Here is a 24,284-nt window from a genome sequence, read left to right as displayed (position 1 = left end):
CCCCAAGCACAAATATATTTAAATAATTATATTTGAAAAGACAAAATCAACTAAACACCCAAGCCAAAAACTTAGCGTTCATCTCTGATGATGTGAGAAACCAACTCTCATCCTGAAGATGGTAAACAATGAAAGGGATTAAGCAATATTTATTCTGTCTCTCTTATGTGAATTATAATACAAGCAACCAAGTAGCTGAAAGGACAGTTTCTTCTTATAGAAATACACCAGCTACTAAATGAAAGGGAATGACAAAGTTAGAATATCACCCCACAACTTACATGAATAAGATTTTGAAAATGAATCTCAATGACTACTGTATCACAAAAGGAGAGACCATCCACTTCCAATCAGCTCCCTGTTAATGGTCTGGGAAAACAGAAGATGGTGCCAAGTTCTTGGGCCTCTGCACCCAAGTGGGAGACCTGGAAGAAGCTCCTAGCTTTGACCTGGCCTAGCCCTGGCCTTTGCAGCCATTTGGGGAGTGAACCAGCAGATGGAAAATCTGTCTGTAACTCTGCCTTTCAAATAAATAAACCTGGCCTAGCCCTGGCCTTTGCAGCCATTTGGGGAGTGAACCAGCAGATGGAAAATCTGTCTGTAACTCTGCCTTTCAAATAAATAAACCTTTAAAAAAAAAAAAAAAAAAGAGGAAGGGTGGTGATTGCGACAATTTTTAAAGGATGATTTAAAGATAAATGTGCAGGTGTACAATTCCTTTTCCAAAATCCTTGTAACCATAAGTGTTCCTAAGATTTTTTAAAACTTTAGTTTTTACAGATTCATATAGTTTGTAGATACAATTCTAGGAATATTCCCTTTCTCACTTTCCTCCCCCCTTTTTTAGTTTTTAATATTTTAAATTTACATTACAGTAAAAAGGCTTAGTGCTTCACCACCTGAGATATTTTTTTGTTTGCTAATTTCAAACAGAATACAGATGTAGACCATTTATTATCCAATATCCATACTGAGCCTTGGGTCAGCACCCCTTAATCTCCCACAGTATTTCTGCAGCAAAATGTATGAGAATTTTCACTAAGTGAAACAAAGTCTATACTAGCCCCATATCAATGCAGGGCAGGCTTTATCACCAAAGTAGATCTGATAGCAAATGTTTTTTTAAAAGGGTTCTCACAGCATTCTAGATGTTAAACAGTACATAAGGGATTATTATCCTATGTAAATGAATTCCTTACATGTAGTGCTTACAAGACTGTTTCTTACTATCAACGTGACCACAGATTTTTCAATGTGTATTTTTTACAATAACTGTAATTCTAAGAGAACAAATGTGTACAGAATCTAAAAGTGAGAGGAACACCTGTCTACCACAGGCTCTCCCATTATGACCCATGAAAGCAAGAACATTTAATATTAAGCAAACAGAAAACCTAATGCTTGCTTAGTATTGTTGGGGCTCTAAATATTAAATCTAGCTTACTTTGGAGCAAAGCAGTATAAGGAATATTACACACACACACAATCTTTTTTTTTTTTTAAGTTTTTTTTTTGAAAGGCAGACTGACAGATAAGAGACCTTCCATATGTTGTTTCACTCCCCCAAAGGCCAAAACAGCCAAAATAACCAGGGCTGGGCCAGGTAAAAGCCAGGAGCCTGGAACTCCATCTGGGTCCCTCGCATGGATGTCAGGGACCCAAACACTCAGGCTGTCTTCCACTGCTTTCCTAGCATCATCATCAGGGATGCTGGATCAAAGGTGGAGAGGCAGGAACGTGAACCCATGCTCACATACGGGATTGCCAGTGTCACAGGTGGTAGCTGAACCTACTGAGCCAAATGCCGGCCTCCAAAATAGGGGATTTTGGACAGCTCTAAGAGTAAAATCCCTATATCACAACTGTGGATTACTATAGCATTTTGAGGTTCTTTTGTTGTTTATTTTCAGAAAAAATATTTAAGTATTAAGAAAGATAGTTAATTTCCAACTTCTTTTGTAAAAGGACCTTGATTGGCTGAAAAGTAAAATATATATTACATGTAAAAGCCACAGCTTAAAGGATTTTAAAGAACCAGAACAAAGTTAACAGCTTAATAATACAAGCAACAGGAACTCAGGAATAGAGGATCACTTTCTTACTATTTGAATACAGAAATGTTAGAAGACCTAGAAGGATGTCTTGATACTGTTTAAGAACAAAAATGGACACAAATGATACCTAGGGTAATCACCAGTTAGTTAAAATAAGTAAATGCTTAAAATTATGTTTTCCACACATTATCTTCATTAGGAAAACTATACTTAATTTACTAACAATACTCTTATTTGTACGATTCATAACAAAATTTGAGCTTATCTTTATTCTCTTAAAATATGAGTTCCAAAGTTATACAAGCCATATTATCTTCATAAACAACACTATCTTCATTCATTGCTACTGGCCACTCCAAACAGTTAAAAATGAAATACATTATTACTATTTTAAAATCTTTATTCAAATCAGATCCATGTTTCTTATTTATATTATTTTTCACTTAGAATTAAAATAATATAATATCAATCTGTAGCTTGATCACTTTTAGCCCTTTACAAAATGTTATTAAAGTCTTTTTAGTTTAAAACTGACCTAGAATAGGGAAAATCAGATTAACATTTTCCTTGACTGAAATGAAAAATTATGAAACACTAGAACATACATGTATACATACTAAACAGCAGTACACTAAATACAATATCTCCATCATTTTCTCTTATTTCTTGTGGCTATTCTATAATGCCCTTAATATATGTTCAAATAAAATTTCAATAAATCAAAATGCCAATTGAGAGGTCATGAGAAAAAAAAATTCCCTGAACATTCTTTCCATTTACTTGACTGTAAAAACTCATGTTTCCCTAGGTCATGTTTAGAATATCTTAAATCACAATGTAGAAATATTTGGTACATTCTACATGCTAAACCTTATACAACTGGAGGTTCTCAAAAAAAGGCAAAGGAAAGGTAAGAAATGGTGGTCTCAATTTACCTCCTAGGAGTTAGAGGCATCCTGTATTCCATACCTGTCTTTTTATGAGTTTCACCAAACAACAAAGTTTCACCAAACACCTCTTTCATTCTACTTTTTATCATTAGTATTATCTTTTCACTTTCTTTAAGAATGGGAATATTTAATTGCAAGCTATTTTCTTACCCATTAGACTATGAATATACTTTATGGATAAAGAAGTTTAAATGACAAACAGCAAAATACAGCAACCAATATTCAATAGATAGCATGCCATTTACTGGAGGTTTTCAAGAAACTCATTCAGTATACCTTCTCAACTTAAAAATGAATTGACAGCCAGTACTGTGGCATAGCGGGTAAAGCTGCCATCTGCAGTGCCAGCATCCCATATGGGCGCCAGTTTGAGACTGGGCTGCTCCACGTCCAATCCTGCTCTCTGCTATGCCCTGGGAAAGCAGTAGAAAATGGCCCAAATCCTTGGGCCCCTGCACCCATGTAAGAGACCCAGAGAAAGCTCCTGGCTCCTGTTTTTGGATTGGCGCAGCTCTGGCCGTTGTGGCCATCTGGGGAGTGAACCAGCAGATGGAAGACCCTTCCCCCCACTCTGTCTGCCTCTGCCTCTCTGTAACTCTGCCTTTCAAATAAATAAATCTTTAAAAAAAATTGAGAGATTTAAGAGTATAATAAATCAACACAAGATCAGTATGAATATCAGCTCTTAGTTTATGGATACAAGAGTAGTATGTGGTAGGGGCCAGCATTTTGGCATGGTGGATAAAGCTGATGCCTGCAATGCAGGCATTCCATATAGGCTCCAGTTCAAGTCCCAGCTGCTCCACTTCCAATCCAGTTCCCTGATAATGTGCCTGGGAAAGCAGTGGAAGATGGCCTAAGTGCTTGGGCCCCTGCACCCACATGGGAGTCCTGGAAGAAGCTCCTGGCTTTAGTCTGGCCTAGCCTCAGTTGCTGTGGCCATTTGGAGAATAAACCAGTGCATGAAAGATCTCTGCTTCTCATTCTCTCTCTCTGTAACTCTTTCAAATAAATAAATCTTTATGTGTGTGTGTGTGTGTGTGTGTGTGTGTGTGTATATATATATATATGGTAATACACAACCAGAGACTTAATAGCTGTTTGTCACTTTTAAATAAGTTGAAAACACTTTAAACTTTTACATGAATTGATCAATCAAGATTAATAAGAATTAAAGAATGTTTAATATCATGAAATTGAAAGGTACAATAAAGTTTTATTTCAGTCTTTTTTCTGCAACTGAAGGTTTTAGGTCCTTTTACTTTTTAATTAATGGATATTTTTAAAGGAGCATTTCATAATTCCTAAACTCCTACTTTGAAAGGCTTGGCAGAATTTTGCAACTTTAGTTTCCTATATTTTCTATATTCTGTACATTTCTTATTGCTATCAGTCTTGTCATTCTTCTCTAGAAGATTAAAAAGAAGACAAGCTGACAAAAAGCTATTAAACTGCCTTTCACCACTAAAATACAGAAAATTAATTTTATGAATTTGGCTCACATTGAAAGAATATTTATTAATGCTACAAATCAGAGCTCCAATGACAGAAAGACTGTCTGGAATATAAAAAGAACAAAAATGAGGTCACTTGAATTGCCCTGAAAATCTCTCCAAATTCTTTAAGATGGCTTACTTATAGTTATCCTCTAAAGCACTACTATTTAAAAATTAAATGACAGTTTTATTTGCAAACAAAGGCAGTTAAATGTCATTCAGTAATAAAATGTATCAAAATACTTCACAGGTCTAAAACACAGCCTGGTTAACTTATGAACAAAATAACATTTGGAAGAAGGCATAGCTATTTTCTAAAGCTATTCCACATTATTTTTGTGTTTAAAGCTTCAAGGAAAAAAATTAAAGATGAAGTACACAGAATTGTAAAATATCAAATTTAAACAAATTCCTACAATCTTTCTATTTTGTTATAGATATTCTGTAATATCAAACATTCATTTTTAACGTGCTCAAAGATTTACAAATGCAAACAAGTAATTTTCAAAGAGTAAACCATGTTAATAATGTTATTATTTTTGACTCATTGTATAGGGTAGTAAAACAACACCTCTTCAAAATCATTTAAGTGTTACTAATGCCATCATAAACACAGTGTAAGTAAATTTTTTCTACCATCTACTTACACCTTGATAACTTAGTAGAGCTTTCTCCAGACAAGTATCTAAAAGTAGTAAAATCTACAGAATTAGTTTTGGAAGCTAGGTGAAATAAAATTTTACACCAAACTCTTTTTAATTATTCTTTAAATTTCAATGTCAGTGTAACTTCTACTTTAAAGGAAAATAATTAGTATAAAATTTAATAACCACAGGTTTAATAACTTCTCTACTTGAACACTTAACATATGTTTTCATAAGTAGCAATCATGTTGAAGATTTGTATGGAAGATTTAAAAGTTTCAGTATGTTAATACTATTCTTTAAATGTTATCAATATATACAAACACAAATTATAGTTACAATTAGTTATTTATCTATAATACATACATGAACACCACTCTGCTTCCCCAGCCATACTGATATGAGGATAAAGTAATAAATCTCTGTGCTATTTAAGGCAAAAAGAAAAAATCAGATGCTTTAAAAAATAAATCTTTAAAGGATAGTTTCAAAAATAAAGTTCAAATATTGCACAAAATAATTTAACTGCAAATATTACTACATACTGCAAAAATTCTTTTAAACTTCTGTATTCTACAGTAAATTCCATTTTCTAATTCTATAAAAGAATTTATTGGAAGTCTGCATTTAGATATTAAATGTTTACATTCAGTTTGATAAGAATGGAATTTTTAGAAGTTAACTGAGCCTTTGTCTTAAAAGTTCATCAATTTGAGTCTTATACATATTTTTTACATCTTCAAGATCTAATCGAAGTTCTTCTGCCTCTTCTGCTTTTTCTCCATACATTTGTAGGATAGTGTTGTATCTTTGATCCAAATCCTGAAAAACACATTTGTTTACAATGCTTAAAATAACTATATAAAAAATCTACAATTTGAATAAAAAGTATATATATAAAAGGCTTTTAAAAATTTAACTCTGGGGCCAGTGCTGTGGAGGTGTAGTGGGTAAAGCCACTGTCTGCAGTGCTGGCATCCCATATGAGTGCCAGTTCATGGCCTGGCTGCTCTACTTCTAAAACAGCTCTCTGCTATGCCCTGGGAAAGCAGTAGAAAATGGCCCAAGTCCTTGGGCCCCTGCCCCTTCGTGGGAAGACCCTGAGGAAGCTCCTGGCTCCTGGTTTTGGATCAGCATAGTCCCAGCCATTGGGGCCAGTTGGAGGAGTGAACCAGTGGATGGAAGACCTCTCTCTCTCTGCCTTTCCTTTTGTCTCTGTGTAACTGACTTTCAAATAAATAAATAAATCTTTAAAAAAAAATTACACTCACACTGCAGATTATGGGCCACAACTATTATTTGTAAACAGTTTGGATGTGGTTTGTCCTGCAAGGGTTCATGTGCTGGAGGCCTGGTTCCCAGTGTGATAGCATTAAGAGGTGGTGGAACCTTTAAGAGGTGGGGCTGAGTGGGAGGGAGGACAAATAGGTCACTGGAGGGCATCCCTTCCAAAGGGATTAATGTTCAGTGAGTAGATTAAATGAGTTCCAGCAAGAATAGGTTGTTAGGAGCTGATGTGGTGCTAGTGCTGTGGCAAGCAGCACAGCCTAAGATGACGGCTTCCCATATGGGTTCCAGTTCAAGTTCTGGCTGCTCTACTTCCAACCCAGCTCCCTGCTAATGCACCTGGGAAAGCAGACAGGATGGCCCAAGTACCTGGGACCCTGCCACCCAATTAGGAAACCCAAATGGAGCTGCAAGCTCCTGGCTTTGGCCTGACCCAGCCCCAATTTTGGGGGCCATTTGGGGAGTAAACCAGCAGATGGAAGACCTCTCTCTGTCTTGACTTCTCTAACTCTGCCTTTCAAAAAATCAAATCAATCCTTTAAAAAAAACACCAGAATAGGTTTTCATAGAAAGTGTAAGCCCGTCGCCTGAATTCTTCTGGCTTCCTGTCTCACTCTGTGATCTCCTCTTGCATATACTTTCTCAATAATGCAACAGGCTACGTTGTGACACAGCCAAGGGGACTCTCAGCAGAAGCCAACCAGATGGGCCTTTTTATAAAGTACTCACCTTCACATGTTGTTATAGTAACAAAAAATGGACTAAACCACTATGGTAGAATAAACAGCAAATAAAGGGAATTAGGAAAAAAAAAAAAAAGACTGTCAATCTTAACTATCTCTCTCCTTAATTAAGTCTCTAATTTTCTCCCATAGACCCATGTGGTTTAGTCTCTCTTCCATCCCGTACTTAAATTTAAGCCCACTCAATAAGACTTCAGTCTGTTTCATTTTGGTTTCAGTATTCCTTGGCATTTAGCCCACAGGAAAAGTCAAAAGAAAATATACTCTCACTTATGGCTTAACTGTGTCTCCTAATATCCAATGCGGTAACTGTGATGAGATATATACAAACATATATAGAGAGAGAGTCAGTGAACAAAACACTACTAAGATCATGAAAGGGGCAATGTTATCAATGAGTCAAATACAATTTAGTGCTTGGGGCTGGTGTTGTGGCACAGTGGGTTAAGCTGCCGCCTGTGATATGGGCACCAGTCTCAGTCCTGGCTGCTCCACGTCCAGTTCAGCTCCCTGTTAATGCACCTCGAAAGCAGAACAAAACAGCCCAACTGCTTGGGCCCAAGCCAACTGCATGGGAGATGCAGATAAAACTCCTGGTTCCTGGCTTTGGCTTGGTCCAGCCTTAGCTGCTGTGGTCATTTGGAAGTCAATCAGTGGATGAACTATCTCTCTCACTCTGTAATTCTGTCTTTCAAATAACAGTTTTAAAAAATAAAATAAAATAAAATTTTGTTCTTTTCCTATACTGGGACAAACATGATTGTGAAAATATTTTGAATGTGTAATGACATAAGCAAGATAGAAGATTTATCTTTAAATTTCTTTTCTCAAATATTAACACTCTAATTTCTAAGACATCACTACAGCATGCATATGCATTTTACATAAATAAAAAATGAGATTTAATGTACTGGATTAAAATATCTTAAAACTCATCCTTAAGTTAAAAATACTTACTCTTAGCTGAGTTCGAAGTTTGGGTATCTCCTTCACTTTCTCTTCAAGTTCATCATTTTGATTTGTTAATTTAACTAGCTCTTCAGCCATTATTGATCGAGTTTTTTCTAGATTACCAATTTCCAGCTGAGAAATATCAGAAAACAGTCTAAATCAAAACATATTAATAATCCCACTAATATAAAAAGTATTTAGTGTGCTATTTTTGAATAAACAAATATGTCAACATAACATCCTGAGCTAGTTCCTTAAGCTAAAAAAAAGAAAAAGGTGGCAGAAAAAGTCCCAGTTTTCATTGATAGGGTTTATTGTGTAAGGAAAAGATAAAGAAGCAAAGAAAATCCAGTCATTCATTTAAAAACCACAGCCATATTAATCTACGGAAATGACATATTTCTTGCTTCAAGAACTCAGAATAAAAACATACTTTAATGTAGCCTCAGCTCTGTTAAGTCATATCATTCCTATCATTGCTACCAAATAAATAAGTACGACAGCATATTGGGCTACACGCAATTACCTTGATCTCTATTTTTTTTGCCAATTCAAGTTTTTCTTCAGTAGAGTTATAGTTCCACAGAACCAAAAGCACATTAATTGGAATAGAAGAAAATGTGACTCACTTCTGAGTTTGTGTGCTGTTTAACATCAAAAATAGGTAAAACATTTTTAACATTTCTCATGCACACAATTTTAAAATGCAAAAAAGGTAAGATGGGAAGATGCTCCCTCTTCACTGGTGTTTTTTCCCATGTGAAGGGTGTTACAATTCCTACTTCTCATCCCTTTACATATTCCTTGCTGAGAGTTGGAGCAACTTTTCTAGGTAATAAATCTGGGAAGACTAAACTGGGCAGTGAGCTCAGGAACTTCCCTTTATTCTAAGGGGACACAGCTGCCTAAAAGGAGCAGGCATTTTCTGCTCCCTGATGTACCAAAATCTCACTGGGTCAGATGGCAATATGTAAGCTGGCCTGCACCAGCCCAAGATTTCTTCTGACAGAGAAGGTAAGACTGCTTATCCTGGTAATCAATTAGCAGGCTCAGTGAGCTCTCATCCTCAGCTAATTTCTCCAACTATGCTGTATCATTAATACATGTGACACACTTTGGGCTTCACAAACTACCATTTCACCTTATTTCTCAATTTGTTCAGAATTCAAGTGGAAATGAAGGGTGCTACTTATTCAACCCCCAGATTTCATTTTCTATTATGCTATATTTTGCCAATACCTGTAAGTGAGTAATTTCTCCTTCTCTTAGCTTTAACTGAGACTGTAGATTTTCAATAATGCTTGATCCTGCTCCCATCCTTACAGCATCATAAAGATTACTTCCATTTGCTGATACAGACATTGGTCCAAACGAGTGATCATGAGACTCATCCTATTAATGAAAGAAAACGCAAAGAATTATTCAGTTATCGCAGATTATGCTCCATTATCAGTCCAACACAGCGGTTCTGTCTATTCTGGCTTTAAAATGTCTACGACTTTCTCAAAGACAGAAAAATCACATATTCTTCATCAATGCAATCAGTACTCCTTTGCAAACATTCAGATAAGCTGCCTTTATAACGGCACGGTCATGGTGATAGCCAAACTGCCATCTGCATATCCCCTATATCATTATTAATTTTAATAATTAAGCACATGTAAGAAATAAAACATCACCTGAGAAAGAAAAGATGTCTGTAGCCCTGCCATATCAACTCCACTTATAGAACTTGACCGTGACATGGTGGGAGTGCTAGACACAGAAAACGGCTTGCGTTCCTTAGGGAGTAAAGAAAAAAAAAAATTGTTCAGATTCAAGTACAAAAGAGAGAAAGCAAGAAAACTTTGTTAGTAATGAAAGCAAAGAATCATTCTTATTTTCCCATAAATTGGTAAAAATGTGATACCTGAACAGTCAGAAACCTTATAAAAGTTGTGATATGTAGTGATCAAAAGTATAGACAAACTCTGTCAAATCACCACAGGACTCATTCATATTATAACAACAAAACTGGTTGCTGTTTTTTAGTGGAATGAGAATGTTTTTATTCAAACAGATATACAAACTAACTGATTCATGTTATGTATCATCAATTAAACCTACATCTTTAAAACAAAATTACCGATAATTTTATACACCATAAAATTTCTGGCCTATCCTTTTTTTTTTTCTATTTGACAGGTAGAGTTACAGACAGACAGAGAGACAGCAAAAAAGGTCTTCCCGCTGTTGGTTCACTCCCCAAATGGCCTCCAAGGCCAGAGCTACGCCGATCCAAAGCCAGGAGCCAGGTGCTTCTTCCCGGTCTCCCATGTGGGTGCAGGGCCCAAGCACTTGGGCCATCCTCCACTGCCCTCTGGGACCTCAGCAGAGAGCTAGAGCTAGACTAGAAGAGGAGCAACTGGGACTAGAACCGGCGCCCATATGGGATCCGCCGCAGGCGGAGGATCAACCTAGTGCGCCTCGGCATCACTGTCTGTAATACCTGTCAAATAAATAAATAAAATCTTTTTAAAAATTTTAAAAATTTAAAATATAATAAAATCCCAAATAAATTCAAAAGGTAATTTGAATTTACATATTTTGAATGTATAATGCTAACTCCAACTACACTATAATTCTTTAAACATATAAAAACTCATTCCAGAAACATTACCTTCATTAACCAGAAATAAAGTGAACAAGCCAGTTTTACTCCTAAGGTGCCTAATGGGTCAAATGAGGTATATTAGTTCCAATGACAAACCAGAAAATTCACTTTAAAAAGGGCAAGTTCTACAATTCAAATAACTGTCTTTGGATAATGCTCAAATTACTTTGGATCCACCCTAAGCAAGACACTGATTATACAACTAGAATTCATCACTAGATTGATGTTAGTCTTAAAAAACAGATCTTACAAAGTACAGCTCAAATTATAACACAATCCATGATTAATCACAACAGTGACTAAATGGTTATACCAAAAACAAATGTTAACAAAAATCTAGTACCTTTTCTTTTATTACTTCTTGAGTGAAAATGGCTTTCTTCCTTTCTTGTTCAACTTTCATTTTTTCCATTTCTAACTGACTACTCAGTAGTGTCTAATGGAGAGAGATATAGTTAGTTAGTTACTGAATTACTAACTCATGCCATCCTAATAAGTCAATCTAAAGACTAAAAGCATGAAGGATATTCTATATGTTTTACTACAAAAATCAAGTTCCAAAAGCAATGGCACCACCCATTTCATCTCATTATCCTACTAGTTCACTTCCATCCCCAACCATTCTCCACCATGAGCTGTAAAAAGTAAGTGAACACCAAGTGAAATACCTTCTCTTTCCTTGTCTCTTCAAGTGTTCTTACATATTCGTCTTTTAGGTTTTCTAATTCAACCTGGTACCTATTAAACCACAGGGAATTAAACAATATAAAAAAGATAATAGTACAAACTATTAAAAACTTTATTACTGATTCGTTGTATGTTTAGTAGTCATTTTTATTACCACCTTGACATCAGTCAATTTTGAACTGTGTTTTCCAGATCACATGAGTTCCATTCAGAAAGAACTTTTGAATATTTTATCTATTGATGCTCTGGGTTAAAATTTCATTTAAAATGAAACTTTATACAAGTAATTTTGAGCACCATCATTCTTTTTATTTTTTTTTATTTTATTTTTTTTTTTTTTGACACGCAGAGTGGACAGTGAGAGAGAAAAAGAGACAGAGAGAAAGGTCTTCCTTTTTCCGTTGGTTCACCCCTCAGTGGCCGCTGCGGCCAGCGCACTGCACTGATCCAAAGCCTGGAGCCAGGTGCTTCTCCTGGTCTCCTATGCGGGTGCAGGGCCCAAGCACTTGGGCCATCCTCCACTGCACTCCCGGGCCACAGCAGAGAGCTGGACAGGAAGAGGTGCAACCGGGACAGAATCCGGCGCCCCGACCAGGACTAGAACCTGGTGTGCTGGCGCCGCAGGCAGAGGATTAGCTTATTGAGCTGCGGTGGTGGCTGAGCACCATCATTCTAAAGTGCAGATTTTGCAAAAGCTTTATTAGGAGGTTCTATGAAAATGCTGATACAAGTACAGACATTTTACTTTATAAACCATTCTGACTACTTTTTAAAAAATGTAAAACTTTCAAGGAAAAATTCAGAGGGTAAAAACATACTAATCACAGCCTTAATATAATTTCAACAGATGAACTTTTTATCTGTGGTTTCCAAAGAAGCCAGATTTATTTAGGAAGACTGGAACACTGCTAAAGCCCTGTAATATAAAAATACACCAAGGCGTAGTCTCCAAACTATTTTGTAATGTTTTAGACCCCTTTTAAAAACTACAACGGAACATATGAATACTTTCCCTGAAAAAACACAAGAACCTAAAACACATGTTATAAAATTTTAAGAATCTCTATGAGGCCCAATGAATTGCAATACTAACTTTATATTTAATCAGTGAAAGTATTTACTTTTAGTTCTCAGTTCTGCAAAGCTAAAAGCCAACAGCATGTGTTTAAAAAGTGCTTTAAAATGCAATCAAACTCTCAAAAACATCACTAAAAAAAAAACATGCTCACCGGTTATTTTCATCCTCCAACTTTCTTAGTTTATTTTTCTCTGATTCTAGTTGAGCTTGAAATCTACTGTTTTCTTGTCTCAAGAGAGAGTTCTGGGACTCCATGGAAGACATCTGAGTTTTGTTGGCAAGGAGTTCTTCTGCAGCTGCTCGCTCTCTTTCAACTGCTGCTGCCAACAAGGTCTGGGATTCACCTGATTGTGAGATAGAAAGAAAACCGCACATAAATACACCTGAGAGACAAAGATACCAAGGTAATTCTTACTTCAAACTTTCAATGGTGATTAACTGATGGTGATTAACTGATTAACTTATTGCCTAAGACAGGACTGCCTACTTAAACAAAGAAACCAATATTAACTCATAGCTGCTTTAAAATTCTTTTCCCAAAGAATTTTAATTTGAAAGTAGAATCTTGCATTAATAAATGGTCCTAAGCAACTGGACATCCATAGGCAAAAAGTAAAATGAACCTCAACCAACAAGAGATCACAAATGAAAATCAAAAATCCAAAAGGATTCACAAAATTAAATGTAAGCATAATCTATAAAAGTTTTAAAAAAATAGAAGAAAATTCTCACGATCTAGACCTAGGCAAAGAATACTTAGATTTGACATCAAAAGCATGAAGCAGGGGCTAGTACTGTGGCACAGCAGGTTAAAGCCCAAGCCTGTGGCACCATCATCCCATATGGGCACCAATTCGAGTCCTGCCTGCTACATTTCCAATGCAGCTCCCTGCTAATGTACCTGGGAAAGCAGCAAAGGATGGTCCAAGTCCCTAGGTCCCTGCACCCATATAGGAGATCCAGAAGAAGCTCCTGGCTCCTGGCTCTGGATCGGCTCAGCTCTGCTGTGGCAGCCATGTGGGGAGTGAACCAGCAGATGGAAGATCTCTCTCTCTCTTTCTCTCTGCCTCTACCTCTCTCTGTAACTCTTTCAAATAAGTAACATAAGTAAAAAAATCTTAAAAAAATGTGAACTATAGGGGCAAAAACTGACAAAATGAATTCCTTCAACATTTTTATTCCATGTAAAAGAAACTGAACAAACAAGCAACATACTGGGAGAAAATTAACACAAACAGACCTAGGACTAGTCTCTAGAATATAGAAAGAATTCTCAAAATTCAACACTGAAAATACAAACAGTACAGACAGAAAATAAGCAAGAGCCACTATCGTGGTATACAGGGTACAACCACTGTCTGTGATGGCCAACATCCCATATGGGTGCCTGTCCGAGACCTTGGCTCCCTGCTAATGCACCTGGGAAAGCAGCAACAGGTAGTCTTAGTGCTTGGGCCCTTGTACCCACACGGGAGACCCAGAAAAAAGCTCCAGGCTCCTGGTTGTGGACTGGGGAGTATACCAGAGGATGGAAGATCTCTCTGTGCTTCTCCCTCTCTCTCTGTAATTCTGCATTTCAAATAAATAAATAAATCTATTAAAAAAAAAAAAAGAAAAGAAAAAGACTTGAGCAGACATTTCACTATAAAGGCTACACAAATGGAAAATAAGCACATGAAATGATGTTCAACATCAATACCCATTATGGAAGTACAAATTGAAATCATAATGAAATACAACTACACATCTGTCTGAATGACTAAAAGAAACTCGGGGCTGGCGTTGTGGTGCAGTGTAGGTTAAGCCACTACTTTCAAAGCTGGTATCCTGTATTGGAACACTGGTTCAAGTCCTGAGAGCTCCAAATTACAGGTAGTTTTAGGCACAAATGAATTTTTAATGAATTTGTTAGGTGTTGCGATATCTAGTATACATACATACACTACCCATTTGTGAGGAAGCAGAATGTGGAATCTTGAGATTCCATAGTATCACTGCTCTTCTAGAGTTTCATCTTGACACTCAGATTACCTCTGCTCCTGACTACAATCATGTCTGATAACTACCTTAAACACTGTTACAGGCGGTATTATAAAATGGGATCAGATTTAGCAAGAGACAAGGAAAAAAGACCCAGTTGAAACATGACACAGGAATACTTGAGATAGTATCTGACACATTATATAGGGAAAAAATGGCTTTAAAGGCATAATTAAAGTCTTACAAGTAAATAAAGAGGCAAAAATCCGGTAAGACATAAAATGTAACCATCAGATCAAATTTTAATTTCATACCACTGTTTTGATTTAGAAGCAAGAAGTGTTTTGGCATCAAGCATAAAAATTAAAGCTGTTACCAAGCCTATCAGAAAGATTCTTCTCTAACTTCTCCCACGATGATGTCTGGGACCCTAGAGTTGCTTGCAAATTTTCTATTTGTCGAAGCAATGGTCTCGTTGTTGATGAAACACTTTGACTCAGCTCTTGGTTTCGATTTTCTGCTTCTTGGAGTCTCTGAATCATGACATTCTTAAGTTATTACCACCGACAGCAATTAAAAACACTAAAAATACTAACAAACCCAGACTAATGAGAGATTTCTTAAACAGACTGTTTCTTCAAAAGAGAATTGATACTTAAAATTATTTTTCTATATCTAACTATTCAATTCTTCAGTTAGAACTGTTACATAATATCTAAATAAGTGTTTCCTTACAAAGCATTGCTAAGAGAGTCTTTGACTACCTGAAGATAGAGTTCACACAAACCTCTCTGGGCTGCCTCCTCATCCAACTACTTTTAATTATTTATAAAAGCAAAAGCATTGGGCCGGCGCCGCGGCTCAATAGGCTAATCCTCCGCCTGCGGTGCCGGCATACCGGGTTCTAGTCCTGGTCGGGGTTGTTAGGTGTTGCGATATCTAGTATACATACATACACTACACATTTGTGAGGAAGCCGGATTCTGTCCCGGTTGCCCCTCTTCCAGGCCAGCTCTCTGCTGTGGCCCGGGAGTGCAGTGGAGGATGGCCCAAGTCCTTGGGCCCTGCACCCCATGGGAGACCAGGATAAGTACCTGGCTCCTGCCATCGGATCAGCGCGCCGGCCGTGGCGGCCATTGGAGGGTGAACCAATGGCAAAGGAAGACCTTTCTCTCTCTCTCTCTCACTGTCCACTCTGCCTGTCAAAAAAGAAAAAACAACAACACAAAAGCATTGGGGCCAGTGCTGTGGCATAGCAGGTAAAGCCACTGCCTGCAGAACCAGCATTATATATGGGCGCCGGTTTGAGACCAGGCTGCCCCACTTCCAATCCAGCTCTCTGCTACAGCCTGGGAAAGCAGTAGAAGATGGTCCAAGTCGTTGGGCCACTGCACCCGCGTGGGAGACCCAGAAGAAGCTCCTGGCTCCTGGCTCCAGGCTCCAGATCGGCACAGCTCCAGCCACTGCGGCCAATTGTGGCGTGAACCAGCGGATAAACAACCTCTCTCTTTCTATCTGCCTCTCCTTCTATCTCTGTGTAACTCTTTCACATAAAGAAATAAAAAAAAAAAGATCTAAATTGTATTTCTTCTTTTTCCTATACACATTCACTGACTGAAAATTACTAATAGTATAATAGTAGTAGCATACAAAGCAGGCACTGATTATCTATCCCATAGTAATCAAGGACCAATGATAATTTAAAAACAGGCATTAAAAACATAAACAAAATCAAGGAGTTTCCTGTGTGTGTGTGTGTGTGTGTGTGTTTTGTTGTTGTTGTTGTTTTTAAGATTTATTTATTCATTTGAAAGTCAGAAGTTAGAGAGAAAGGGAGAGACAGAGATTTTTTCACCTACTGGTTCACTCCCCAGAGGGTCACAATGGCCAGGGCTGGACCAAGCTGAAGCCAGCAGCCACGTGCTTTATCCAGGTCTCCCATGTAGGAGGCAGAGGCCCAACTACTTGGGCCATCTGCTGCTTTTCCCAGGCCATGAGCAGGGGACAGGATTGGAAGGGAGCAGCCAGGACTGGAACTGGTACCCAGATAGAATGTCGACATCACAGGTGGTAGCTTTATCCACTAGACCACAATGCTGGCCCCTCCTCTGTATATTTTTAAGGTGCTCATTCTGATATCCACATAAGCCACAAACACATAGTAAATGGGGCACTGTGGTGCAGGCCATTAAGTTGCCACTTGAGGTACCTTCTCCCCATATGGGAGTGCTGGCCTAAGTTCTGGCACCGGCACTTCTGATTCAGCTTCCTGCTAATGCACAATGGGAGGCAGCAGATGATGGCTCAAGTGTTTGGGATCCTGCCACACACGTGGAAGAAACAGATGGAATTTCAGCCTCCTGGCTTTTGCCTCGCCCAGCCCTGGCTTTTTCAGGCATTTGGGGAGTGGGTCAGCAGATGGACAATCTCTTTCTGTCTCTCTCATGAAGAAGGCATACTCTCTCTCAAGTAGATGAAAATAAACTCAAAAAATAAATACAGCAAATGATTATTAGCATGTATCAAACCTCACAGTTCCATGAATTCCAATGATTTATTTTTTATTTTTAGGAAAACATTCTTCTTGGATTTCTGTTTAGGAAAACTGTGATAATACCTGCTGAAGTTCACTGATCTCATGGCGTAAATAATCTTCTTTTCTGGCAGCAGCCTGTTCTGCACGTTGCAGTGCCAGCCTAAGGTCCCCCACCTGTAGGAGAAAACACAACATATTGTCACAATGTCAAAACATGATGTATAACTTCATCATTTTGTGCTGTGTTGACCTACTGTTCATAACAGGCAATTAGCCTTTACATATGATTATCACAAGTAACATTCATCAAGCAATTCCAAAACTTTATGTATATTCAATAACTACTTAAGAACTTAGAATTCACTCTGCTAAGCAAAGAAAAGCATATAAACCTGTACAAACATAGCCACAGTCTTAGGATACTGAGGAGAGACCAAGTATCCATAAATGTCTGTCACACAAAGCAGACCATGATAGCAGCAAGATTAACTAATAAACTACACACAGCACTCACACACAGCTAAACACACCATAAACTACCATAGCCTCTTTGGAAAACAATATGTAAACATGTTTTAAGAATCATTAAACTTCTTAAACCCTGGATAGGCGTTTGGCACAGTGGTTACGATGCTGCTTGGGATGTCTGCATCTCGTATCAGAATGCCTGGGTTCAGGTCCCAGCTTCATTCCTGATTCCAGCTTCCTGCTGAGAAGTACCTTGGGAGGCAGCAGGTGATCATTCAAATGGTTGGGTTCCTGCCACCCATGTGGGAGATGTGGTTGAGTTCCCAGTTCCTGGCTTTGGCCTGGTTCAGCCCTGGCTATTATGGGCATACGAAGAGTGAACCAGTCCATAGATCTCTCTCTTCAAACAAATAAAATGAATTAGGAAACAAAATAAAACATCTTTTCATCTGATTACTCTGGCCCTGAGAATTTATTCTATGAAAGCAGATACTGGGGCCAGCGCTGTGGCGTAGTGGGTAAAGCCGCCACTTGCAGTGCCAGCGTCCCATTTGGGAACCAGTTCAAGTCCTAGCTGCTCTTTACTTCTGATCCAGCTCTCTGCTATGGCCTGAGAAAGCAGTGGAAGATGGCCCAAGTGCTTAGGCCCCTGCATCCGCATGGGAAACCCGGAAGAAGCTCCCAGCTCCTGGCTTCAGATTGGCTTAGCTCCAGCCATTGCGATCATCCAGGGAGTGAACCAGTGGAAAGAAAAATCTCTCCTTCTCTGCCTCTGCCTCTCTATAACTCTGCCTTTCAAATAAATAAATAAATCTTTAAAAAAAAAAGAAAGCAGATATTAATTAAACAGCGACTAGCAAAAAGCCAAACAAAACTGAAAATATTCTAAAGATTTATCAGTGGTAATTTATATTTGCAAAAATTGACACAACATAAATTAAACATTATGATGGATGGCAACAGGCATTCATACAGCTCTTAAAACACTAATTGGAGCACATGTTGTGGCACAGCAGGTAAAAGTGTCACCTGCAACACTGGCATTCCATTTGGGGACTGGTTTGAGTTCCAGCTACTCCTTTTTTTTTACAGGCAGAGTGGCCAGTGAGAGAGACAGAGAGAAAAGTCTTCCTTTTCCGTTGGTTCACCCCCCAATGGCCGCTGCAGCTGGCACACCTCGCTGATCCGAAGCCAGGAGCCAGGTACTTATCCTGGTCTCCCACATGGGTGCAGGGCCCAAGGACTTGGGCCATCCTCCACTGCACTCCAGGGCCACAGCAGAGAGCTGGACTGGAAGAGGAGCGACTGGGACAGAACTGGCGCCCTGACTGGGACTAGAACCCGGGGTGCCGGTGCCACAGGCATAGGATTAGCCTATTGAGCCATGGCACCGGCCATCCAGCTGCTCCACTTCTAATCTAACTTCCTGCTAATGTGCCTGGGAAAGCAGTAGAGAATGGCCTAAGTGCTTGGGCCCTGATATCCATGTTGGAGACCTAGAAGCAGCTGCTGGTTTTCTGCTTTGGTCTGGCCCAGCCCTGGCCATTGTGGCTATTTAGGGAGTAAACCAGTGGCTAAAAGATCTGTCTCTCCCTCTAACTGTGCCTTTCAAAAACAAAACAACAACAAAAAAAGACACTGTTTAAGATACCTACAACCAGTATCAGAGTACTTTAGACAGGTTCCTGCTACTGGAAGGCAGCAAGGACTCAAGTAGTTGGGTCCTTGCACCCACAAAGGAGACCTGGATTGAGTTCCTAGCTCCTGATTTAGGTCTGGCCTAATCCAGCTACTACAGGCATTTAGGAAATGAACCAACACTTTTTCTCTCTCTCAAATACATACATAAATAATTTTTAAAATTATTATTGTATAGAACATTTTAAAAATTTATGGTTTAACCTAACTGGAAAAACTGTAAAAATAACATCTATGACATCAATTATAAAAAATGTGTACATGGTGATAAGCATAAGAAGGTAATATACAAAATTGGTAGTACTTGTAAAAGGTGATGTTTTGATGGATACACTATCTCCCTTTCCTTGATACTTCTTTATTATTGTTCTAATGTATTATTAATTCAGAATATCAATATTTTATTTCTCCCAATGACAGAGTAGAAGAAACACAAAGGATATACGGATTGTGGCATGGTTTACAGTAAACTATTGGAAGCAACTCAAGTATCCCTTAATAAGAAACAGTTAAAATACTTCACATAGTGAAGTATTATAAAAGTATAAAAAGATATCTTTCAAAAACTCTACATGGGGGCCAGCGCTGTGATACAGCAGGTTAACACCCTGGCCTGAAGCGCTGGCATCCCATATCGGCGCTGGTTCAAGTCCTAGCTGCTCCTCTTCCGATCCAGCTCTCTACCATGGCCTGGGAAGGCAGTAGAAGATGGCCCAAGTCCTTGGGCTCCTGCACCCACGTGGGAGACCCAGAAGAAGCTCCTGGCTCCTGGCTCCAGATCGGTACAGCTCCGGCTGTTGCAGCCATCTGGGGAGTGAACCAGTGGATGGAAGAGCTCTCTGTCTCTACCTCTCTCTGTAACTTTGTCTTTCAAATAAATAAAATAAATCTTAAAAAAAAAAAACTCTATGTGGTCATCAAGATATCTTTAAAAATAAACAAATCAAGTTATAAAACAGCATAAATAGGGGCAGGTGTTGTGACAAAGTGGAACACCTATATCCCACAGCAGAGTGCCAGTTTGAATCCCAGCTACTCTGCTGCCAATCCAGTTCCCTGCTAATTTGCCTGGAAAGCAGCAGATGATGGCTCAAGTACATAAGTTCCTGCCACCCATGTGAGAGACTCAGCTGGAGTTTCTGGCTCCTGACCTCAGCCTGACTCAAACCCCAGCTTTTGTAGCCATTTGGGAAGTGAACCAGCAGATGAAAGCTCTGTTTCTCCCTCTGTCACTCTGCCTTTCAAACAAATAAAAACCTTAAAAAAAATGCATATATAAATAGTAAACTATCTTTTACGTAGGAAGGATGGGAAAGATACAAAAAAGTATGTGTATAAGTGAATACATAATAGGTAAAATATATATACATAAATGTACAGATGAATATATTTTCTTGCATTTATGAATAGAACCACTGAAAAGATAACCAAAAGCTGTTAAAATTACCTACAGAAAAACAAAAGGAATGGAAAAGTGTTAAGTTGTAAGCAAATGTTGTCTAAATATATTTTGTTATGAAGCTCTCATTTTGGAATCATGTAAATACTTTGCATACTCAAAACAAAATTAAATAAAAAGTGCATTGGAATCAATGAGAAAAGAGCAGTTTTTTCAATAAATGGTACTTGGAGAACTGCATACAGACATACAAAAGACCTAATTCTGTGGGGTCAGACCATAAAACTTAAAAGAAAACTAGTGAAAATCTACATGACTTTGGATCAAGCAATGGTTTCCTAAATACAATGCCAAAAGCACAAGACACGAAACAAAAAATAGATCTTCTAGATATGCTGGATTTCTCAAAATTAAGCATTTTTGTGTATTAAAGGACACTAACAGAACCAGGTACCACCTTGCATAAACTACATGGGATATAATAGAAAAATAGGTAACGACAAATTTTAACAAGGACATGGGAGACACTGATGCCCTCATCTAAAATGCTGGTGGTAATATAAAATGATGCAGCTCTACGGAAAAGTTCAGCAGGTCCTCAAAAAAGTAGAGTTAACATATAAATTTAAAAATATATGTTCACATAAAAATTTCTAATGAGTATTTACAGCAACATTACTCCTAATATTCAAAAGTATAAGCAACCAAAATTTCCACCAACGTGGTAAGACAAAATCTGGCAAATTTTATTTTTCCTCCATCTGAGGTCCACAGATGTTTTCAACGAGCTCAAGAGATAAATGAACTTTTTTGAAATTATAAGTAACATTTATGTACATCCAAGGGTACATCAAAATGCTCACAGAAAATAAAATTACAAGATGAGTTTATTTTGGTGCTAAAAATTTTGAGATCCATGTGTACAAGCTATCTTCAAAAAGTTCATGAAAATGCACCTTATGAAGAAACTACACAAGGATTTTCAAAGTAAATTTTCAATTCCATTTTTCCATGAGCTTTTGACTTCTCTCTCCTATGTGTATTTCTCATCAAAGAGGACTCCTAGGGGCCAGCATTGTGGCACAGAAGATTAGGCTGCTGCCTACAATGCCAATGCCGGCATCCCATGTAGCATCAGTTTGAGTTCTGGCTGTTCCACTTTTGATCCAGCTCCCTGTTGATGCAACTGAGAAAGCAGTGGAAGATGGCCCAAGTCCTTGGGCGGGAAACCCAGATGAAGCTCCTGGCTCCTGGCTTCGGCCTGGCCCAGCCCAAGCTGTTGCAGCCATTTGGAGAGTGAACCAGCAGATGGAAGATATCTCTCTCTCTCTCTCTCTCTCTCTCTAATTCTGCCTTTCAAATAATTAAAAATAAATCTATAAATAAAAAAAGGGAGCTCCTAGCTTGCGTAGTATTCTTAATGAGGTTTGAAACTCACAAAAAAAAAACGTAAAAATATTGGTGTAACGTAAACATCACTCTTAACAATTTTAAAAAACAGAAAGGTCAGGGTCATTGGTGTGACACAGTGGGTTAAGCCACCATCTGCAGTGCTGGCATCCCACATGGGTGCCAGTTCCAGTCCCAAACGGTTCATTTCCTATCTAGCTCCCTGCTAATGTGTCTGGGAAAGCTGTACAAGATGGGCCAAGTCCTTGGGCCCCTGAACCCCCATGGGAGACCCAGATGAACCTCCTGGCTCCAGGCTTTGGCCTGGCCCAGCCCTGGCTGTTGTGGCCATCTGGGGAGTGAATCAGCAGATGGAAGATTTTCTCTCTTTGCCTCTGCCTCTCCCTCTCTGTAACTGTCTTTCAAATAAATAAAATACAAAAAAGTACAACTGACTTTAAGTTTGGCACAATCCAGTATGCTGAAAAATATCAGGTGAGATTATAAAGGAAGTTTAACACATATACCACTACATATAGTTTGGTTCAAATTAGCTAATGCATTGTTTAATCTGTAGAAGCATGAACAACTGTGTAAAGACCACTTTAATCCATCATCCATTGCTTACTTGAATCGCTAATGTTTCTTGCTGCTGACGGGCTTCTTCTTGGATTTTCTCTAGTGCTGAAGAAAGTTCTTCTTTGGCTTTCATCTCACGGCTCAGGGCAGCTTCCTGTGCCTCACTATCCTTTGCAGCATTAGCTTTGTGAAGATCAGTAAGCTCTCTTAAAAATTAGATAATTTTTATTTAGGATAATATACAGTTAATCACATACCCAAGTTAATGAAATTTCTATATACCACAGACATTTACAGATGAGGAGGCTTTCACGACATAACAGACACTGGACATGGATGGTAAGGACACTCTGTTGATCTTGCTTTGACCAGTAACAAACACATATATAGGGAAGCTTATAAATATTGCTAGAAATAACACAAAAAGAATTTCTTCAACATTCTACCATGATGGCTGATTATAAATGAGATGTGTATTTGTTCATTTTCTTACTTGTATGCACTGTCCAGGGCAGCCTGAATACTTCGGTTCTTTTCTTCAAGTTCATCCATGTCTACTTGAAGTCGGCCAACATCCTTCTCCTGGCGTTCTACCACAGTATTTAGTTTTTTAATATTTTCTCTATGTTGTCTCTCAACATCTTCTTTACCATCTAGGACCTGTATAATAAAAATTATAAAAGTGTTTTTCAACAAATAACACCATAGTAAATAACCACTTTGCAGGGCTCATATGTATTGTAACAAAAAAATCCCAACATCCATCTATTAAATTGTTTGGAAAACACTTCTAACATGATACACCCATTAAATCATCCTAACTGCTTCATAAACCACAGCGAACTGTTGACAAGACTGAAATACATATATATAGAACAACGATTGCTACCTGTTTTAAATGTTGCAACTCCTCTTCTAGCTCTTTAACCTTTTTGTTCAGCTTTGCAATAGTATTTTCATTTTCTTTGTCTTTAGCTCTTAATTTCTTAATGATGTTAGAATTATGCAGCTGCTGTTTCGATAGTTTTTCTCCTGGCAATGGTAAAAAAATTCAAATGATTCCCTAAGAATCTGAATAGAATGTGCTATCCAACTAGCCATTAATAAAGTGACAGAATTTGGGGCAGATATTGCTGTGCAGGGGGTTAAACTACCACATGGACGGTTTCATCTCACCCCAGATAGAATGGCCATCATCCAAAAATAACAAATACTGATAGAATGTGGAGAAAAAGGTACCCTAATACACTGTTGATGGGAACGTAAACTGGCACAACCATCATAGAAGACACTATGGAGATTCCACAGAAATGTGAAAACTGATCTACCATATGGCCCTGCCATCCCACTCTTGGGAATTTACCCAAAGGATAGGAACTCAGCATATTAAAGAGTTATCTCTATCCCCATGTTTATAGCAGCTCAATTCAGAATAGCTAAAATATGAATCAACCCAGACGTCCATCAACTGATAACACACACACACAATGAAATACTACTGAGAACAAAATCCTGTCTTTTGCAGCAAAATGGATGTAACTGGAGACTACCATGCTTAGTGAAATAAGTCAGGCCCAAAAAGATATTTTCTCTGATTTATGGTAGCTAATATATACAGTACAAAAAAATGTAATGTATATGAATGAAACTGACAGCTCAGGATCAAATTATTGTTTATAGCCCTTGTCTATA

General features: G+C 38.2%; 1 protein-coding gene across 1 annotated transcript in view; it reads right to left on the bottom strand.

The window, feature by feature from the left end:
* Positions 1-2,436: 2,436 nt before the first annotated feature.
* Positions 2,437-24,284, bottom strand: part of TMF1 (TATA element modulatory factor 1) — a 39,889-nt gene continuing 18,041 nt past the window's right edge. The window contains exons 6-17 of the mRNA XM_002713303.5: positions 23,482-23,624; positions 23,086-23,252; positions 22,642-22,798; positions 17,141-17,233; positions 14,900-15,056; positions 12,695-12,887; positions 11,447-11,516; positions 11,122-11,214; positions 9,805-9,906; positions 9,365-9,517; positions 8,132-8,257; positions 2,437-5,966 (exon numbers count right to left, since the gene is read on the bottom strand). Of these exons, the coding sequence (XP_002713349.1) occupies positions 5,823-5,966; positions 8,132-8,257; positions 9,365-9,517; positions 9,805-9,906; positions 11,122-11,214; positions 11,447-11,516; positions 12,695-12,887; positions 14,900-15,056; positions 17,141-17,233; positions 22,642-22,798; positions 23,086-23,252; positions 23,482-23,624 (1,598 nt within the window). The 3' untranslated portion in view covers positions 2,437-5,822. The remainder of the gene's footprint in view (positions 5,967-8,131; positions 8,258-9,364; positions 9,518-9,804; positions 9,907-11,121; positions 11,215-11,446; positions 11,517-12,694; positions 12,888-14,899; positions 15,057-17,140; positions 17,234-22,641; positions 22,799-23,085; positions 23,253-23,481; positions 23,625-24,284) is intronic.

Source organism: Oryctolagus cuniculus, chromosome 10 (genome assembly GCF_964237555.1).
Source record: "Oryctolagus cuniculus chromosome 10, mOryCun1.1, whole genome shotgun sequence".
In the NCBI taxonomy this organism is placed as follows: Eukaryota; Metazoa; Chordata; class Mammalia; order Lagomorpha; family Leporidae; genus Oryctolagus; species Oryctolagus cuniculus.
Note: the sequence above shows the minus strand (reverse complement) of the source record. Positions and strands in the feature narration are given on the sequence as shown.